The sequence below is a fragment of the Hetaerina americana genome, unplaced genomic scaffold (genome assembly GCF_022747635.1).
Source record: "Hetaerina americana unplaced genomic scaffold, ioHetAmer1.1.p SCAF_37, whole genome shotgun sequence".
NCBI lineage: Eukaryota > Metazoa > Arthropoda > Insecta > Odonata > Calopterygidae > Hetaerina > Hetaerina americana.
In genome coordinates this window covers 4,594,671-4,616,672 of record NW_027286952.1, presented here as the reverse complement: position 1 = coordinate 4,616,672, position 22,002 = coordinate 4,594,671, and the positions used below count along the sequence as shown (strand labels likewise).

Here is a 22,002-nt window from a genome sequence, read left to right as displayed (position 1 = left end):
CCACCCAACCACCCCCAACCCCCTCACCCACGGAAATAATGAGATTCCTCCTCGAGCAAGGGCAAAAAGTGAGATAAGTAGGTGTTAGTGGAGAGCTTCCTCTCAATTTTTTATGCGGACGGGAAGGTTTTCTCCTTTTCTCCCTCGTTCCTTCTCACTCCACACCCCCCCCCCGCCCACCACACCCCGGTGATCCCTGCAAAAAGGGTAAGGAAGCAGAAACCCTGGTCGAAGGGGAACGCGCAACAGCACGGCGGAGGAATCCTTAAAAATTCGTTCGCGGGCGCGTTAACTCAGCAAGTAACCCTCAGGCTCACTCGTGAATGCTCGGTGCGTTGACGGAAAGGAGGAGTCCATTTCCGGATCAGAATTTCTCCACCGCCCCTCGCATCTGGGGCTGTCCTCTTCCTCAGCATCCGCTCGCTCTCTGGAGTGGGAGGACGAAAAAAATACATACATATATAAGTAAATAAATATACAAAAACACCGGCTCCCAATCTTCGAAGTGGTACGAAAAGGAGGAGGATCGAGAAGGTTTTCGTAAGACGTAACGCGTGTGTTTTGGTGAGCGTGTGCTCCTCCCTCTCTCCTCTGTGTGTTCCTTGTTGAAGTGCGGCTCTCGTGAAGCGGAGGGGACCATATTGGATGTAGAGAATACACTCGTAGGCAGACACGCATAGATATACAATTGCTGTAGAGAGGGGAGAGAAAGAGAGAGAGAGAGGCGAGGAGAACGTGTTAGGAGGTGAATCCCCGAGATCATGTGCGGGCTGTGCTGTGGCGAAGACGAGGAGGAGGGCGGAGGCCCCGAGGAGCGGGAGGAGGTTGAGGGTCTGGGGTGCACGGGTGGCTCCGCGGGGGGCCCAAAGTTTGGCAGCAGCCGCTCCCTCTCCCGCCTCGCCGTCCTCTGCGGCATCCTCTCCATGGCCTCCCTCCTCGCCGCCCTCCTCGGCTCCTCGTGGATCTTCACCATGGAGCCCGTCAAGATGCCCCCCGCCTACACCGCCGCCTCCTCCTCCTCCACCGGAGGAGGAGGGTCGTCGTCGTGGGGCCAGAAGGGACAGCCGCCGCAGCAGCAACTCGTCTCGGCCACCATCACGTTCCGGATCGGCCTTTGGAAAGTGTGCCCGTCCGTCAGGAAGCACAACGCATCTCTACGTAAGTGGATTGAGCCATCTCATGTCCCTCCTAAACTCCTTCCGCCGTTGTCCTCTCACACTTGGGATTCTTTTTCTACCCGCCACGGACTCCCACCCAACCCCCCCCCCCGCATCCGATAAGTGATGGTCTAAGGAGGCAGCGGTGGGGGTGAGTTTGGGGCGGGGAGCGAAGTGTGTCCGTCAGCATTCGCGCGCTACACCCCCTCCTCCTCTTCATCCCTCGTCTGCCTTTCGAAAACACCCCCGCGGAGCGCATAGTACGCCCGTTGGATTGTTTGCTTTGGTGCTTCCAAGACAGTGCGATTGGGGAATGGAAAGGGTCAGAGGGAGAAGAGGGGGAGGAGAGGGGGTGGGGTGTTATGCATGTTAAAGTAGCGCGCGCACGAGTGTGTGCGTGCGTGAGTGCGTGCGGGCGCGGGAGGGCGGATGGAAGAGTGTACCCCTGGCGTTTGGGAGAGGAGCCCCGGGCAATTTCCCAAAGACCCTTTTTACCGCTCGGTCGGTCGTATGCGTATCGGGAAAGGGAGAATGTTTTCGTGCTCCGCGGCGGAAGGTGTTTTGCGCCCAAAGGGGAGCCGACGCCACAGAGTCCAATCGAAACCTTTTTTTTCTTTTACTCCGAGCCGGAATTTCATTTGCATCTTACTGCTCTTTTGCGTCACCGCCCATCCCGCCCCACCCCGCCCCTCCCACTCCATTCCTTCGCAGGGACATTCGCCCGTGCAATCTACCTGCCGGGGCGGCACACGTCATCCACATGGCGGATGTTCACCCAACAAGTCCACTTCCTCGGTAACTCAATTCTGCATTGTTTTCTTCGTGGAATCTTGCAATATATTTTTTAAATATTATTGCACGAATTTCTCAATTGATGTCCCTAAGATATAAATTTTCGATTGTTCTTTAAGCGGAATGTTTACATTACTACTTACATTGCATATATATATATATATATATATATATGTTTATATACATATATGTATGTGGTGTATATATATATATATATATATATATATATATATATATATATATACATATATATATATATATATATATATGTGAGTCGCGGTAGTCCAGGGGGTTGAGCGTTGGACTTCTGACCGGAGGGTCCCGGGTTCGATTCCTGGGCAAGGGACTCTGGGTATCTGCAGCTTTACTCAAGCTATGTGATTTTTCGGGTACCAGATCTTCCTGGGAAACCATAACCGGCATAGAGAAAGGAACAGGCCCCCCTACCCTGATGTATGAAATTCACACGCCGTATAGGGCTCAGTACTGGGTGAACTCTACCATCACCTACCAAACCGACCTTCGGTTTAAATACTGTGCTTATGGTTTTTTTATATAAGTACATGTATATATATATATATATATATATATATATATATATATATATATATATATATATATATATATATATATATATATATATATTTATATATATTTATATATATTTATATATAAACGGCCATTTATTCAGCTTAAGTATTTTAGAATGATAATCATTCAAATTAGTATTGGCTAAAACGCATATAGATTATTGCAAGCGGGTCTGTGAATTTCGTGCGCGCTATTTAACTTAAATGGCAATTTCACCCTCGCGTCAATCAACACTAGGAATTACTAGGTTGACTGTAGAGAATTTCTTCCTCTTCGGTTAACCTGTTATGTAATGGAAGAAGATATTCAACTCGATTAAACACGTTTTGACTCGTACGAATGTTACTGAATTATTGATCTTTGTCCATTCCGTAATTTGAAATACCTGTAGGTATTGGGGATCTTGGTGTGGAATCAGAGTGGCTAATTAATTGGATTCAGAATAATGGATGCATGCACCAGGGTCAGCCTGGATCTCTGTTGTCTAATGAAATATACTTCTTCCTATTTGGCTTTGCATAATTAAAAAGTTTCTGCTGGATGTAGGCAAATATTGCGAGCGTAAATTTTAGCTAGTTTTCATTTTAAGTTGAATGAAAAACAACACAGGCGATCTATAATTACCCCCAAGAGTCCTCGTAAAAACGACGGAGGAAATAAGTTAAACGGAGAGAACAACGGACAACAATTTAAAAATGGTGGGCGAAGAGAAGAAATTGTTGCAGAAATCTAATGAAGGCAGGAAATGTTTAAAGGTAAGGGCTCTGACAGAGAGGAGAATTTTATAAAAGCGAAGTAGAAAGGAGGAAGAAATATGCTTTTCAGACGGCATGCAGGTAGAATTTGGGAATAACTGAGGAGGGAAATATATTGAAGACAAACGAAAGAGTGTTCGTCTTATGCGTAGACGTTAAAGTCGTTAAGAACCGCCAAAAATCTTCCTTATATAGTTGAAATAACTTGAATCTATCCCAATAACTTTTAAAGTAATACATTTTTATGAGATATCAGTAGTAGTCTCTAACCATTATTTATCATGATCGTTGATAACTAAATGTGTAATAATTAACATCAAATGAAAAACATAAAAAAATAAAACTTTTTTGATGCTACACTTTTAACCTGAATACACACATATTAGATTACATTCCTAATTAATGAATGTGATAATTTTCAATAGCATTACAAACTACAATACTCTCTCTTACAATACAATACGGTCTCTCTATCCCATTTTTTGAAAATCATATTTAAGTGACCATAGATTTCAGCACAAAGGTTACTTTAAGTCTGTGGGATAATTGCACATTTTTACATGACGCTCACTGCGCTTTTAAAAATAGGAACAAATATTTTTTTTCCCTCCGACTGCTAGGTCAAAGGATCATAAAATATGATGTGCTTTAAGCGAGTTTAAATTGATGGAGAAGGGGTATCATGGAGATGGAATTCAGGTCGGCGATGGGGAGTATCCGAGTAGGATGTCGGCGAGAGAGGATTTTTGGATGACCGTGAAGGGGGCATTAACTTTCATCGCCTCCAACAATGGGAGCAGGCACCCTTAATGCTGACTAATATGTCAAAAAATTCTCTCGGAAACCCGAGGGCATTGTCTATTGGCTCCCTCAGTATCTACTTACTTGCAGTCTCTCTTCTTTGCTCTTTCCCAAGTCTTTCTTTACTTTCTTCACCATCCTACGCTTCAGCTTCCCGTTTCTTCGAAATTTAACCGAAACCAATTCCGATTTCTGTCCGAGACGCAGCCCCCCCCCCTTCCCCACCCCGCTCTTCCTCCCTTTACCGCCACGCCACCGAAGAGTCCCTTTGAGTAATCGAAACACGCCGCTTTTGATGTGGGCAAAGGGCATTTTTCCGCTCCTTTTGATCCGATCCCTCACTAAATTTTTTTATACTACCGCGAGGGCGGCCCTTAAAACATCGAAAGACGTTTCCTTCTCCTCGGGTTCATCCCTTCTCCCACTTGATGTCGTTTGGTTCGTATCCCAAGGGGGAGGAGTAAAGAAGAAGAGATGGAGAGAGAGAGAGAGAAGTAAGTCGGCGGCAGGCTCAATCAAACAGGAGTCTAACGCATCCCCCAGAGGGGAGAAACCCAATTCCCTTCCCCTGCAAATAGCCCAGGCCAGCCAGGGCCGGGCAATCACGACGACCATTGCCATTGTCCGACAGCCATCTCCCCCTTCCACCCTCCTGCTGCCTTCACTCCCTGCCCCACCTCCTCCGTCACGGCCACCCTTTCCTCTCCTTCGCACGCCTCCACAGGGACTGTGTGTGTGCCCCCCTTCCATTCGGAACCCGTTCCGCACCAGAACGGTCTTTTTCCTCCGTGCTCTTCGGGGAATCGTTAAATGTGGGGAACGACTGGTATTAAACTTCGTCAAGCGAACTGGATTATCTATGTAAGGCATCCCCGCACTGGCGGAAGTGGAGCGGTAGGGGGACGAGGGGGTTGAGGGGGGTTTGGGCGGGGCTCGAGATGAGCGGAGGGAGGCGGGGAGGGGGCTGGCAGGAGGTGGTGTCCACCGTCCGTCGTGTGCTCATTGGGAAATGACCGCGGCGTTCAAATCACTTATCAATTATTCGGAGTTGACCTCCATTAAGTCGGCGCTCCTTGACCCAGCCGTAGCAGTGGAAATTCGTGGCAATGAGTTTTCGAAATTTTCATTCCCTCGTCACCCTGGGGTGACATTCATTATCCTTTCCAGAAAATTTAAAAAAAAACATTAATTAATCTGTTTTGAGAGATGTATTTCCATGTAATAAATATGTTACCGTTCTTCTTCGGAAAGAATTACGAGTACTATGCCTTCTTAACCTGTAATAGTATGATTGTGTTACATTTTTCATTATGTGATAAATGTGGGAGAAAGAAAATTCGCGAGAAAAACTTCTAACAAGGACTATCTTAAGTGGATTCGTGCGTGTAGAGACTCTTTTTACTGAACTTATATAAGTTTGCAGGATTTATATCATATTTGTGCAAAACACAAAAGGGAATGCTTGATGAGAAACGTAACTCCCGTATATAATTATTCTTAACTTCGTGAAATTAGTAATTTTTAAAATTTTTTTCTTGCTGGGAATAAGTCGCTAACCTAAGTACATGATGATGAATGAATGATTATTGAAGAAACCTATAAATGTCTTTTTGCTCGTGGTGAGATCGCTATACACTCTCCTTCCGCGGTCTTTTTATTTAAATGATATTTCATTCTCATTTCAGCCTCAACTGGGCAAACATTTTCTTTGTTCAATCTCACATTACTAAGGCGATAGCAATTCCCAGTGACTTCTTAACTGCATTAATTCATATCTGGGTTTTGCTACTGGTTTTGAAAATAATTCTGGGAAACATTCCTCGAATACACTCGTCAATGCTCTCCAGTGTTGATGGTGCGCGATAATTCAATCCCCGTCGGAGGTGAATCAAAATACATACACTTTGTCCGCGAGAAAATTATTCAATGGCAAATTGGCTCGCGATATAGTAACTTTCGAATGCATGAAATTGATTGCTCTCAAATTTAAGTTATCGTATTCCTATTTATACACGATTAAGCTGTTAAATGTGATCACTACTGTTTACTATTGTGGTAGTAAATTACATACCCATTGATAAAGCAAACGATCCTGTGCTCAAGTCAGAGGAGGTCCTTTTTCACACTATAAACATGGCGTAAAAACATGTCTATATACATAAGACACCGGAGGTATAATTTTAAACGAAATTCTGTAAATTTGGAGGAATAATGAGTGATTAAATGCCATGCTTTTAAAGGATGAAGTTATTAATTATTTTTGGCTTTACTTCGGAAATGTATTGCTTTTGAAACACCATTTTCTCGAGAATATCTAAATAAATTATTATTCCAAATTCAATAATCACCAAGTGAGATGCATTTAAAAGCACTGGGTTTTTTTTAAAATGAAATAATTTCATTAGGGCTTGCATTTTCCAATTATTTCTTCTTGAAAATTAGCCTAAATGAAATTGCAGAGTGTCTACAATCATTATGTGTTCTCCTGAAGTCCTAAATGAATCGGCGATTTCTTTCAATTCACTGTCAAAATCATTTCCAATTCAGTTTTGACAGTGAAATATAAGTGCTACGAATTCAATGCGCACCGTTTATTTTGTTCGTTAATGCATTCGATGTAGCAGTTGTTGCGTGTATGAGGGGTTTTCATATGTTTATTAAATTGTATTACTTGCGGATTGACCAAATTTCTTCTATGCGAAGAAGCATTTAGCTAAATTATTGACTGTAGGCGAAAATGAGTTTTTAAATACTTCATCTAAATAAATTGTGCCGTTTTTAAAATTCTGAGTATAATGAAATAGTATAAAATAAATTACGTGATACATAGGCGCGTATTTAGTGTCACACAATACGGTGTGTGGGATTTTTTTTTCTGTTTCAAAATAATTGAAAGCGCGAAAGATGTTGAAATATAGTTATCAATAATCAGTGAAAACAATGGTATTGACGTATTGCATTATGATCTAAATGCACGCGATTTTAAGTCGCCTATTAAGGGGAAACCCTATCGATTATGGTTTATTCCATTTTCATCATCCGCGCTTATATCCTTCGGTAAAATGAATTCCATAATATAACATTTGTAGCAAGGCCATAACTATTGCCATTAAAGAGATCATTTCTTTTGTCTTCACAATTCTCTGTTGTACATCGTAATTTGGTATTAAACCTGATATCATGTGCGTTTTTATCCCCCTCAATAAATTTCATCTTCAGAGATACGTATTAATATCATGGTATTATTTCGTAGTTACTTTTCATCCACAAATGGAATCTTATTATGTTCCGTTTTCCCTAGAGAAAAGTTCGAGAGAAGCTAAAGTTTAAATATCTTGGTCCGGTCATTCAGTTCTGTGATAATTTTATATAATATTGATTATGTGATAATAATATAATGTGATAATAAAAAAGTCCGGTGATTTCCAACAATCACTTCTGTTATCTTTCTTATTCCATCGAATCGTCTCAATGAACTAAAAAGTTAGGTTTAGCCGAACTACTTTACCAAATTTTGCATATTTTCGCAAAGTCCCGGAGTCAGATTTGTAACCTATTTCCATGAAGTTACTCGAGCACTTAATCTCTTTCAAGCACTTGTCACTCCGAAGCGGTCAATTTTAAAATATTAAATATATGATTTTTCCTCAGTAGAAATATTTTGTGACTATACGAGTTTCAATCTCGTGCATAAATAACGGCTATGAGAAGTTTTATTTCTTTACTATTACGAAATGTCTCAATATAAAACGGGATAATTACGTTTCATAAGAATTTCTTTACCGTACAATCATGATAAGCTTATACTTTAGCTAATGGTATTCAGATTCCATGAAAATACTCTCTCAAAACTCGAATTCTAGGCTGCAGGCTGCATCCTCACGCTCGGTTGAGGGGCAATCGAGTGAGGGGTGTTCGAACGCCTCGCCTCGAACTCGGGAAAGACCTCTGTCGGCCGAGTGACCCGCGATCTTTGGAGCGAACACCGCTCACTCGGTCGGCCCGTTGGGAGCCCGCGCGCAAAGTATTCTGAACTTCTATTTGAAAGGCGTCGCTCATGCGGCCCGGAGAAAAGAATCGTAGTGTGCACAACGCAAAGATATGACGACGAAACCAACTTTGAGATGAAAATGCGCCTTTTTTACGAGTAAAAGAAAAATTCCCATGTAAAATTGATTTACTCATCTGTCCGAATAATAATTGCAAATGTTATCGGCTATAACTTCTTTTAAATTAGAGGCGCTTAAGGAAACAAGATAACTTTCTTTGCCTTCGTCATTGTGTTGAATAGATACACCCTGAGCCTGGAGGGGCCTGGACAATTGCAGAGTGCCCGAGCGCTCATCTTACTCCTATCTCCCTCCGCTACTCCCGTTGCTGAGCCACGACATACGGTGAAGCGTGCCCGCCCTCATAGCATGGGGCAGGGATTCATGAGTGCATACGAGTTTCGAGCGAGCTCTTTCACGTGGATTATTGTTCCTCTACTTTCTTTAACATTCATATAATTCACAAAATATTCACTTAAAATGACGCCTTTGTAGTATATCTTTGTGATTACATCATCATATGTGCAGAAACGATTTGGGGATTTGGTTTCAAAGGATAAGGGTCTATGTTTTAGTGAACTTATAGTTGAGACTTTTCTTGGCCACCGATCACTACACAGTAATTGTGATTAAAATGCCGTTTAATCAATCGGATAATATTTAATCATCTTTAATCAATAACGTCTGAGAATGTTGAACTTAATTGGGCTCCTATTTGAACACTTGGTGCAGATGTATTGACGGAAGTATGTTTTGGAATCACGGAAATAAATTAGGAAAAATTATAAATAAATATCCGGAGAATATGCCATAAGCAACCGGCCACCCGGATTTGCAATGAACGCATTATTCTTAAAAGAATCGAACGAATACAAAGACGAAACTTAATGTGGCGTCGACAGACAGTTCAAAATGCGCCGGGTCAGATTTTAAAAATTGGGACACGGGGCTCAAAACTTCGTACGCAGAGAGTCGCCTTCTCACAACGCGCTGCCACTTTGTTTACTCACCAGATCGTCCCCTCCAGTTTCATCCCTGAAGTCGTCCCACCTTGTTTCGAGGAATCGAAAACCTATCGTGAGGCAGGCAGGTTCTCATTTCGTCGGGTTCGCCTGCTGAATTTTAATAGGGGCCGAGGGGTTGGAAGGGGGTGCAGGGGAGCTGAGTGGGAAATTGAAAGGCTCCCGTCGGGAAGTCGTTCAGAGTGGGGTTTTAGAGGGGAGTGGGGTGGCGGAGGTAGGGGAGGAGGAGGCAACCCCCCCCCATAACTAGAGCCAATTAGACTGCATGCCCTCGTCGTGTCACCGCGTCGAACGGAGAGTCGGGTCATGCAACCCTTGCGACCTCCTCCACCGCCGACTCCCTTCCGCCCTCCCCCGCACTCGCGCTAATAATCAGGCCTTCTCCCGTGCTCCTTTCCCTAATCGCGGCGTTGAAGCTAATTGACTTGGCGGGGACACTTCGTTATGCCCTGTCCGGAGAGCGGAACTCTCTCGACTAGCTCCCACACCCCACTCCACTCTCCGATCCGTAGGACGAGGCTGGCGTGAGTTGTGGATTGCGTGGTGGCGGGAGGAAAGCAGGTCCCCAACCACCCCCCCCTCCCACGATCTCTCCCCACCAAGTGCCCCCCTCTTCTGGCGCTGACTCCAGAGCGTGTCTTTCCTCGTCTTTGCACTGGCCGCCGCGGTAATGCGATCGAGGTGCATCGTTCGGGTTCCCCCCCACTCCCCCTTCCCATTCACCCCATCTTCCTCCCTCCCTCGCTCGCTCGCTCGCCAAACGAAGACGCATCGCCTGCTGAAGAGGCTGGGGTGCAAGCCCACGGCGGGAGTGTTCGAACGAAAGGCTCTCGCCCTGCGATCCAGTGTCTACTCAGATGAACGTAGAATCCATATCCTCGTCCGGGAATGTCCGTTCGAGAGAGGGAGAGGAGGGCGAGGAGTCGGTCATTGGATGCTCGTGTGTCGCGCCACATTTCAAACCCGATTAATTCGACGGGGTTGGATTTTAGCAAGGGATTTTAATAATGCCTTTCTTTACTTTCTTATCTCTAAAAAATATGTCAGTTGAGTTGAGCAGTTGAGCCAGTGTCAAGATTTTGATTGGTATCTGGTAGGAGTAGATTCAAACGAATATCAAAAATTCCTTAGTATCGGCTTGTGAATTTTTTGTGCTACAAATACTCAAACCTTTCAATGTCGCGGCCGGTATTAGCTGGAAATTTCCTCACAATATCCAGCCCTATGAATCAATCCGAATCAGTAACCTTGATACTAACTTTTTTCCGTCTTAACGTTTGTTCGTATTGCTGGCGATTTATACTCACCTTAAACAATTTGTATGTGAAGAGCTCATGAAGTCACTCTCTAAAAAATACTCACCGTTGTTATGATGAAATAAAAGATTCTTTGTATCAATATTTAGGTGAGTGTTCGAAGTCTTAAAAATTTCACGCTTTATTAAAAAAATTCCCTCCGGGAAATGGACAAATATAGCAATTGTAAGCAACCAAACTCGCTTAAAGGTAGAGTTATCCTGCGCGGATTTTAAATGACGAATAAAGGTATACAACATTTGCATCTTGTTTTATGGTTGGGGCATACTATTTTCATCTACAACCATTTTTAACACAGTCAATTACTTCGGTTTTTTCGTTTAAATTCCGAGAAAAGGTTATTTTAAAAGTTATCTCAGGTATCACAGTTTCCCATTCTTATGTGCCATTATGAGCCTAGTATTAATTTAAAAAGATTTACTAGGCTTTAAGCTCCAAATATAGCTTGCGGAGTCCGCGGTATTCGCTTGATGAAGTAATAGTATGTATGAATGTGGTTCGTTGAATGTTCGTTGGCATTGCCTGGTATTATAAAAGATTTAATCATTTACCCAATTATTTCATTAAGTCTAGATAATATGAGCATTTCCTTGCTAGTTTCATCTCCAAAATGTGTTAATGACTAAGTTTTCCATGCAATTTTCATTGTGATTAGTTCTCGAAAAGTGTAAAACATCTATTTCTGGACAACTGTGAAAGATTCTGCAAAACATTTTTTATAAATTATAAGAAAATTCCGTATTAAAAAAACCTCTTTCATAGTTCAATATAATATTTTTTAAAATTAGTAAGTGGCTTTCCGCTTTACATGGGAGTGTTTAATCCTTAATGTAGCTATATTAAAAATTTCTTATCTTGAGAGGAATAATAGTGTCTTAAATAGTTCAGTAATGCCACTCTTATAATCAATAGATGACTATAAACTGAGAAACACGTATAATTATGTTTGTAAATTTACCCTGAGCTCTGCAAGCCGTTACGAGAGTTTGAGACAGGGAAGATATGTGTAGCTATGAAACGTAATGACCACGCCATCATTGGCATTCTGTATTACTTTATTTTCGATCAATTATAATTATCGTAATTAATCATTTTTCTGCCTTAGTTACGAGGAAAGCGAGGTGAAAAGAATTCCTTAAATCTCTTTATTTGTTAATTAATTTGTCTGAACTTACATTTTTTGTTCCATGTAGTAATTTAATTTAATGCAGGGTATTCATTATCTCTTTCGGCGTCATAGTTTAATTCATACGATATGTATTTCACTAGTTGTTTAACTGGTGCAATGCAATTCGTCTGAATTTAACGTGGCACCAAAAGGAAATAATTCTTTTCTCAAATTAAACTCACTATACCTACTCCTTACGCGTAATATTCGTGTTTACAGTTGCTTCCAACCCAGAATTTCCGATTATTGTATGACTTTTTGATGTGGGTCCTTAAACGAATGATATGCATTTTAAGTACGCTGTGAAATAAGGTCTTTCTGCGCAGGGTCCCAAATTATCGACCTTAATTTGAAGTGAGATCTGAGCAACGCGAAACAACACCTCTCTTGAACGTATTCATTTGAATATGTTCATATTCCTCGTTTGATGAAGCCTAGTGCATTTAATAGGACTCCACTGAAATTTCAAATATGTTATTCTCAATTTAGATCTATTGAATAAGTTTATTCACGAGTATTTTCCTTACTTCATTGTAATCATGTATTCCCTTCCGTGTCTATTAGTTAATCGTTGAATCAGTTTCTTCTCCAGGAATGCATTATATAAAACGTTTACAGATTTAGCTGGAAGCTCCACTGCTAAAAACCTATTGAACCAACACGATTTAAATGATTGGAAACATAATCACTTCGTTTTATTTCTCCGATACCGATATATTACTTCGATTCAGATTCCGATATTAATCAGAAAATAATCTGACGCTGGTGATTATTTTACATCAGTATTTCTGAAGAAATAAGAGACTAATACCTAATCGGGATTCCATTCTGGACGGCAGAGGCTATTGAAGTCTTTATCGCTCCATTCATTTTGCATCTTTTATATGATATCTTGTCCTTATCTTCATGTTAAGATTCTTTTACCATCCTTAAAGTGATCGGATTGTTTGGCCTATGTGTTTGATATATTCTTATTAGAATCGATAAGTTGAATTTAATTATTTGAGTTCATTACGATTAAATTTTCTAGAATAGCCCTCGGAAACATGTCTAATATAGTATTTATTCACTTTATAAATATACGCCGTAATCGTTTATAAATGATGTAATAACTTTAGTTTGATAAGTATAAAGATTATGTAAAAAAATATACAACTCCAAATCCTCACACAATCACACCCAAAGCAGCTTAAGTACTCATTACATTGTAACGAATGAGGATAGATTCCTTGGTTTGTTGTGGCAGTTTTTCTGAAGACCTGATTCCAATTTACATGCATAGTGAATTGCGATTCTGAATGCCTAAGAACGTCGTTGTTACTTCCTAAGATTGCAATGATTAGGAGATACGGAAGAGATTCAGGTGACGAACATGCAGTAGCACAACATTACTCCACCAGCCTGGACTGTGCTCGCTAATAATCCTCCTCGAGTCTCAAACGTAAGGATTCTTCTGGTTGACGTGGCAACAAACTCGGCTGTAAGGAGCCGTCAGTCTCTTACAACTCGAAATTTTAGAGAATATAGAGTAAATGAATATGCAAATAATTTTTGTATATTTTATGTATTTCGTATTTCTTTTGCATGCAGTTCACGGGGTACTGCCATGGGGGTTGGTAAGTCCTCGTAAACCTGAATTCTACGATTCTTTTGGGATATTCAGGTCCACTGTATGACAGGTACGCAACAAATAGAAGGGTTAATGCACTTCTTAGGGTAATGTTCTCTATTAGGTTTGATTTATTAATATTTCACGTTTGGCTACTCTCGTGAAAGTGAATTTCCGCAAATCATCAGTTTGCGCGAGCTCGAGACTCGCTAGTATGACTGTCCTATTTAAAAACGGATGACAGATTAGTTCTTTCTTAATCTTAGTGCGTCACTTGTAACATTTCATTCCCTCCTGCTATGCTGTACAAATTTTAAGTACACAATTATTCATATAAAACACAGTCATACTTTTATACAACTGCGGTTAGGTTCTTCAAATTATTAATGTTCAAAAATGTGTGTCATTACTTTAATCCGTGTGAGTGCAGATTGCCTTCCGTAGTTACAATTGGAACGTGCATTTTCGCTGCGGTGAAGAGATTCCATGAGAAGCATGCCTTGATGACAAGGATTCCTCTCTCAGCGGCACTTGATCAAAATACAAACGTCTTTTCTCATATTTTCATAACGGTGAAACGGTATTTCAATCTTATTGCATAATTGGAAAATATCTGCGTGCCATGGATATCTTGAGAGGCAAAATATGTCGGATGCAAACGTAGGAATCTCAAGGCGCTCGTGGTCAGGCAAAGATGGGAAACGTCTTCCAGGACCTAATAAAACAAAGTCCTTGGGATAACTCAGAAACCAGATATTTTGCTTTGAAATGTTCCCATGAACTTGTGGGTAGAAAGGCAACGGATTATGACAGGATTTTCACTTAATAAACTTCAAAAATATCAAATTGCCTCGATGAGTAGGAATTGGCTTATTAAATAAAATGTGGATGCATACTTTGGATATTGATATGCGTTAAATGTAACAAATTAGTTTTGCTAGACTTTCTCTACACTGCAGATACATTCCTTTATTTCGATCGAAGACAAGGCAAGAAGTATTATTTCCGGTGTGCTGGTAATTTAAAAGATCAACGAGATAGAAATAGATATCTCCTGACTTAATTCAAGTTTACTTTAAACTTAAACGACAGATGAGATATACTCAGGTGTACCACGAATATATATTTCGTAAGTATTTAATACAATTTTTAACTTATTCATGCACTTCATTAAAACAGGCAAGAATATAACATTATTTTCACTCGGGTGGAATTAATTTAATAGAGCCGTTCGAATATAAATAATTAATTATATTATTTGCATCATACATAAAAGGTACACCATTTCTTTAATTTTGGTGGAGTTGTCAGTCTATTATGTCATATCTTAAATTTAGTTCATTTTATTTTAGGTGTAAATAAATTAAAGGCAACTGCTCTCCAGATTTCTTAGCGTTGGTCATAATACATGATCTTGCCATTTTTAGCAGCACAAGTAGCAGAATTGCCTGTCATTCTGGGCGCTTAATATGCTCAAATTTGCATTGTCCAGATTAAAAAAAAGGTATCACTGAGGTCCTTTAAAATATGCAGTACTTTTCAAATTATTAGAATTTTCAGAGATTTTGTAGACAAAATAATTGAAATATAAGAGTCGATCAGCTATCAACAAGTTATTTGAGGACTTAGAGGATTAGGAGTAAAACCATCTGAATGGCTTATTTTAATAGGCTAATCATTGTTCTCCGAAATGATATGAGTCCATTCCTCTCGACCATTTTGTGACACCCATTCTCATATGCCGTCCCATTCCCACGTATTTATCTTCTTTCCTGCTCATTTCTTAACGTTCCTCTCAGCGATTACTCCACTCCACTTCTGTCTGCTTCGCGAATGACCCTTTAGTGGGGTTGAAGGACGAATCAAAGGACATGTGGGTGGTCGGGGGCGATGAAAAGGTTGTGGGATGAGATAATGAATAAAAGCCCACATCCCACACCCCTTTTAACTGTTCGGGGGGCAGTTTGTATTTGCCGTGGACGTCATCAAAGGAAAAGGGATGGTGGTCCATAAATCCTCATTCCCAAGCCCCTCCTCGCCCTCTTTGCTGCCTGGCTTACTTCGAAAACGAGAGAAAATAAAACCTTGCGAAAAGTTTTCACGCTTAATCTCATTCGGATGTGGCTCGGAGTTAGGAGACGTGACGCCGTGATGTTTTCCCGATCATGAGTTCTCTTTATTGCCGCCTTCGCTCCCTTCCCAGAGGAAGCCACCGCAGCGCATTTCTGTCTCTCCTCTGGATCTTATTCCTCCAGAAAAAATAAATGAACATATGGTGATTTGCGAGGTCAAAAGCCGCCATCAGTTTAAAAGGAAAGATTGTGGTTTTTCTTGGCTTATAGCCGCAAAAATTTCGCCAATGCGTTCAACGAAAAAGCCATTAATCGGCTATTAATAACACTTTATATTCTGAGAACTTGCGTGTCCAATATATCTGTCCAAATTGAATCACACTTCAATGGGAAATATGGACGTGGATAAGCTTATCCAATATATTTATTAGCTCCTTCGGTATTGACCATAAATAATATATTTAATTTTCAGGATTTCTGTTGATAGATACAGTATACTATTACGAAGGTATGAACATTTTCTTTGAAACCCGGACAAATTGAATTATAACTGATCCATTTTTCATTTACCTCATTAATTTGATCTTATACACCCGTTGATATTTTGGATTGAATTTTCATTTCTTTGACATCGCATCCTTGACTGCAAGCATAATCAAGACAGCATTCTTTTCACTAAGCATTGGGAAATAACAAACAGGGCGGGAGTTACAATGAAAAAACGTTTTGGCCGCTTGAAACTATTTTTAATGACATATATTAGTTTGAAACTATTCTTCTTCAAAGAAATAAATAGTTTATTTGTTCCATACACAACAAAGTCTTTGCTAAATCCTCACTCTCATTTAAGAATCAGAGTGATAAACTTTTCATCGGTGTTTTAAACTTCTCATTGCCACCTGTAGTTAGATACACATTGACATTTTGGGTTATTTTTCTGGCTCCATTTATCAGTTACAGGCAGTTTTTATTTTATAAACAAAATCCTAAATTTTATTTTACCAGTGACCTTCTAGTGACTAGGCACTTTTGTATCGATATCTCTTATTCAATATATCAAAAATATATATAATATTATCAGTTGAAAAAATCGTAGATGTATTCTCACGCTAAATTCCCCTTGATTTTCATAGCAATTCGGGGACCATGTTTCCATGACGGTTTTGCTATCTTCAAATATTTTGAGGAGGAGTGATAGTGGTTTCAGCATTGTTTTCACAGATTTAAAATTTTAACCTTTTCGCGGATCAGGGTAGGTATTGCGTAAATTATTCTTATATCTTTCTAAAAATTCTACTCGTACTATATAAATAAAGACGAGTAATTAAACTTTACTGCCATAATTCTGTAATATTTCAGCAAAATATTTATAAACACCATTGGCAAGTTCCCTGTTATATTACCTTTATTAAAAATCTCTTGAATATTAATCGAAAACCTGATTGTGAGAAACGGACACATTTTTAAAGTTTGTGAAATAGTTTTACCTCAAACTCAAGCGTTGATATGTTATTATAAATATTCAGATATCTATATTTCAATGATGAAAATTATTCACTATAATCCTAATAATATGTCGCTTTAATAATTTTAATGCATATTTCAGGACGTATTGCAGTTCAAAACTTCCAAAATCATGAATATAGGTCCTTACGACATCCGCCGTATGGATAATTATTCATTTAAAAAATATATTTTGAACACATAAAATTGATTTTTAACACGAGATACTTTTATATTTATTTCTTGCTCTTTGATTCTTGGGGTTTTGAGTATTTCGGTGATGCCTTTGGTCACATTCAGGTGAACTCAAGCTTTCTAATCTAAAATTTGTCAGATCTGTATGGAAAATATCAAACTGTGCACTTGGAGGAACAGGTTCCGTTACTTCAAATAGGTAACTCAAACGCTTTAGGGCTTAGGACAAAAATAAGCTGCATCATAATAGCCGATAGTTTGGTGATTTCATTCCGGATGGGGTTTATGTACATATTTTTTCAATGTAATTACATTGTGATGCAATTTTTCATAATGAAGAAGAGAATGTTTTTTGCGTTGTTTCCTGAAATTCATATTTTTTTCTGTTTAACAATAGTCTGGCGCAGACTGGGTCACAGTGTGGTGCTGCTAGAATATATAATCTCCTCTCGGAGAACTTCGCTCAATACAGATGTAGGTGATGTCCGGAGACGTGACGAGGCGCTTCAGCCATTCTAGACTATTGGCATTCCGCTCTCTGTTTAGCAGTGGGCTAATGCAGATCGGGCTCTATCTTCTGTCTCTCTCCGCTCTTTACTCTTCTTCACGGCGTCCTTTCTCCTAGCCCTTAAGCTCACTCCAAACCCATGAACGCTATTGATCTCAACTTCTGACGAGCCTCGAAACTCCGGAACCGATAGCGGCGGCGGAATGACGGAGGGGGGGGCGGAGGGAGATGCAGGAGGGGTCGGGCGGAGAGGGGCGGGGTCGCAATTTTGCGTTTCACGACGCCCTCGCCAATGAGTGGTGGGCATTAATGATTACTAAGACTAAAACTTACCCGGGAATTCGTTAACTCGTTAACTTTTCGCTCTATGCTCTCTGGTTACAAGCAGGAAGAGTGATGGCGCACGGGGAGTTGAAGAGGAGGCTTTGGCACTGCAGTTAACATGGATCGAAAATGAAAAGGATTTTGTAGGTATTATGGGATCCTTGGTGTGTGGGGAAGGAGAGTAAAGAGGTTGACATCGGGGCCAAAGGACAACCGTTTGTGACCTGCTGACGGAATATTTGAAACTAAACCTCGCAAAACTTGCATGGGAAAAGATTAATGATGTTTCAAAAAGTGGTCGGGAGATTAACTCAGAGAAACGTTAAAAAAACACAAGTGTTACGAACAGTTTTGTTGACAAGAAATGCGATCTTTCTCCGAGAGAAACCGTGAAGGCAATTTACCACTCAATAACTCAATGTTTTATTTTGAGACGTAATATATTTCAAGTACCGTTAAAGTAATATCGCAGCGATATTAAAAATCTTGAACTCAGCTCGAAATGGTTATTAAGTTGTTTTATTTTTAGTGGAAATCGTTGCTAGCCATCTGTCCTTTTGAAAAGGCTAAGGTCACTTTAGTTTAGGCTAAAAAAACTTAATTTCAATGAAAATTTGGAAAACAGCATAGGGGCAGATTAAAATCGGGTTGTATTGTAATCAAACCCATTTACGATTAAATGCGCTCTTTAATTACATCTTTGCAAATAATCCAACTGTTGTTAACATGGCAGATGTTGGCTACCATATGAAAAGTTGGTTTAAGTGGAAGTCTCTGTCAGTTATTAATAGGTATATCCAACCTAACGTAAGTAAAGTTACGCATCCAATATTTTTTTACATCAATTCGGTATTCATCATGAAAACAATCAATTATACCATATTAAAATCGTGGCCTATCGTTTGCTAAACATGATGTTTAAATTAAATATGCTTGCTTAAGTAGTGACAATATTGGGTTCGAAAATGGGCTATTAATAATATTTCCTTGCCGGTATCTCTATATTAGATAGTTTTACTGCAATTGACAAAAACTCCGCAAAATTGACGAAATGTGAAATCATATGTACATGCATTTAAAGGAGTCGAAAATGTTTTCACAGATTTCCATGATTGTATCACATTTTCGTTCATAGTGCGCGAGACAAAATCGATACCGGATATCGAATATTCGATTAGCGCACGGGGTGGCCTGTGTGACCTATAATTGCTCTCGTTACCCACCCCTTCCGCCGTGATTTGGGTTTGATCGGCTCTTTCGGCGACTCATCGTTACAATTAACTACTCTGCGTGGTGAAAAGTCTCCAGTGCATAATGGAGACTTTTTCCTGAAGCTTTACTGCTACTCGTTCTTAATGTCTCAATTTCCTGGGCGAGTCGGAAAACCTTTTCTCCTCTCCATCAACGGAGGCGATAAGAAGTCGGACCAGCCGGCGCTTCGGAGTTGCCCTAATGTTGTCCAAAAAGCCCTGGCGATGTTCCACGATTCACTCCCTTCCTTCTGTCCCCTTCGTCTATCACCCTCCCGATCATCCCTCCTCCTCCTTCCCTCGCAATATCTTTCTTCCTCTTCTGCCTTCCTCGCTTCTTCGTCTCATTCGCCTCGCTCTTTTCTCTTCCCCTGCCGCTCTCCGTGCCTAAAGGTTTCCCCATAGTCGCCCTCCGACCCAGTTTCAGTACCAGCGCCGATTGGAATCAAAATGGTTCGGTGGAAGTCGGGACTGCCTTTCCACTTGAGAAACCGAGTGCCATTTCGGGAGTCGCTAGGATTCTCTGTCGCCACTCCACGGAGTTTTTTTCGTGGACAGTTGAGCGCAGTTCAGTATTCGACGGATGGACCCTAGGTATTAGGATGTGAACGCGTGGTCTTTCCTTCAAGTTAGACTAATCTGATGCGGACGCCGTCCTAATCGCTCCCTGATTCTAATTTCATTGGTTAATTATACAGCTAACATGCAAGGCGAAAATAGACTTAGCGATCACGAGTCTCCTGTAAATTCTACTTACGGCCATACATAAGACTACATGTTTGAAATCGTAATAGCCAACCGTTTTTCATTAATTTTTACCCGTTGTAAAAAAACTTTCATGCCTACAACAATTTGGTGTCAGGAAATTACAAATCTATCAAATTATTTGCAGAGAGAATTCTTTTGATGACCAGCTTGTTCAATCTTTTTATTTTGAGAAACAAATAAGATTTGCAGCAAAATTAACGACAAGACCCATGCTGACTGCTTTGATAGTTTAAGAAAAGCGGTTTATTAAAACATCGTTTCTAGTGGACTGAATCAATGAAAATAATAATAGAGAGAAGGAAATTTGGAATGGCTTGAAGACGTGTTCGTTCAGGAAGTGTAAATTGGAGACTTTCTATATATGTATGTAAATGAAAAGAGAAAACGATATGAATAGAAAGAAATCAACGATAAAGTTCTAGGAATGGTAAGGGAAAAGAGGCGGCTTTTGGGAGAAACTCGGGGAAGGTAGGACAAGTGAATGAACGAGGTACTTTTAGGCGTTGTGTTGCTGAAGACAGAAGTAGAGAGCGGTATGTCGAGAAAGCCAGGTAGAGGGAGGAAAAGAATCTGCAGTTTAGATGACATTGAAATGAAGTGAATGAATTGCTGCAATACGTATTAATGCAATAAATATTAACTTAACCTGTATATTGGGGAATGTGAGCCAGTACTTATAAGTGCCGTAATTTGGAGAGCCATGGTTCATGAAAAAGCTACCCTAACCTATTGAAAAACTTCTAATAATTTTAATTCAAAATTAAAAACCTAATTTTGGCCGCATTTTTCTTCCAATTTTTATGTTGTCCACTACTTTCCACCGGATCTATTAAAACTTAAAAAATATCTTCATATACATAAATCAAGGAAAGGGATACTTTCCAAAGAAAGTTGCAATGTTTTACTTTGCACTCTTTAGCTGCATCATAGACGCCCTTTATTTTAACCAGTATTTGCATTCTCGATATATTCGTTAAAGATTAGGGGTGAATTTGAACAACCCCGGAGGAAGGGGTTATGAGTATGAGTGATACGAGGATAATTACAAAATGCCATGTGAAATCAGGGATACGGTACCATTGCTAAGTATCAAAAATATTTTCAGTTTGTAAAATTCCTGAAAGAAGCATACAGAAAATAGTTCCAGCCAACCATCAGTTAATTTCTCGTATGTTTAGCGTCCATTTTTTATCGAGCAAGTCGAATGATTTACTGAAAATGGATGGAAGAGACTTTTGCATGTTGATAAACTATTACTTAATGAAAATAAAATCACCTAAAGAGGGACGCGATAAACACTATGGTGAATCTGCCCCTTCAAAAGAATGGTTTACATGTGTTTTTAAAATATTAGCCGTGTGAGACGCTGAACGTTCTGGACGTCCCAATGAGGTCACTACTCCAGAAATCATTGATTAAATTCATTATTTGATGGTGAATATTGGAGAGTGAAGATGCTTGATCTTTCCATTGCTGTAAATTTTATTGGGTTTATAATATTTTGCGGCAAAATATTGACATGTAAAAGCTATCACAAATATGGGTCCCGCGATTGCTCATAGTTAAACCATAGGCGATATTTTGCGGCATGTTCCATGGACGGTCTCCAGCTCACTGAGCAAAATCTACCGGGCGTAAGCATTATTTCGTCCATAATTGATTAAACATGGAAAAATTCCTACGTGCTTGAAACCAAGGTACAATTCAAACAACAGGTTGCCAAGATAGAGCCTTAACCAAAGAAGTCGAAGACCGTCTTTTAGCTGACTGTATTTTGTGCGAGTGTATTTTGGTATTTGTAAAATATAACCTACATTTGCTTTTTGGATAAGGGCAAAGGCTACAAGAGGCACATGCTACTGAGATTGCTTAAACTTATTTATCATTATTATGCCGCTGGACCGAAAAATTGCCCTTCCCATCACAATAGCACACCAGTTTTTTCCTTTATACTGTAGCTGGTGCGATAAAGTTGGTACAGTTACCATTCCAAATTTTTCCCGAAAACGTCATTCCTTTAGGCTTAGGTCTCCCTTGGACTACTGTCTGTTCTTCAATATGTATAAATTATGAACTGAAAGACTATTTTATGTGAATGAGAAAGTTATTGCGGGAATTATAT

The 22,002-nt window shown here is 40.1% G+C and overlaps 1 protein-coding gene across 1 annotated transcript in view; it reads left to right on the top strand.

Annotated features, from left to right (window-relative positions):
• The first annotated feature begins 761 nt into the window (after window positions 1–761).
• Window positions 762–22,002, top strand: part of LOC139691502 (voltage-dependent calcium channel gamma-8 subunit-like) — a 1,299,002-nt gene continuing 1,277,761 nt past the window's right edge. The window contains exon 1 of the mRNA XM_071589353.1: window positions 762–1,158. Coding sequence (XP_071445454.1) covers window positions 762–1,158 — 397 coding nt within the window. The remainder of the gene's footprint in view (window positions 1,159–22,002) is intronic.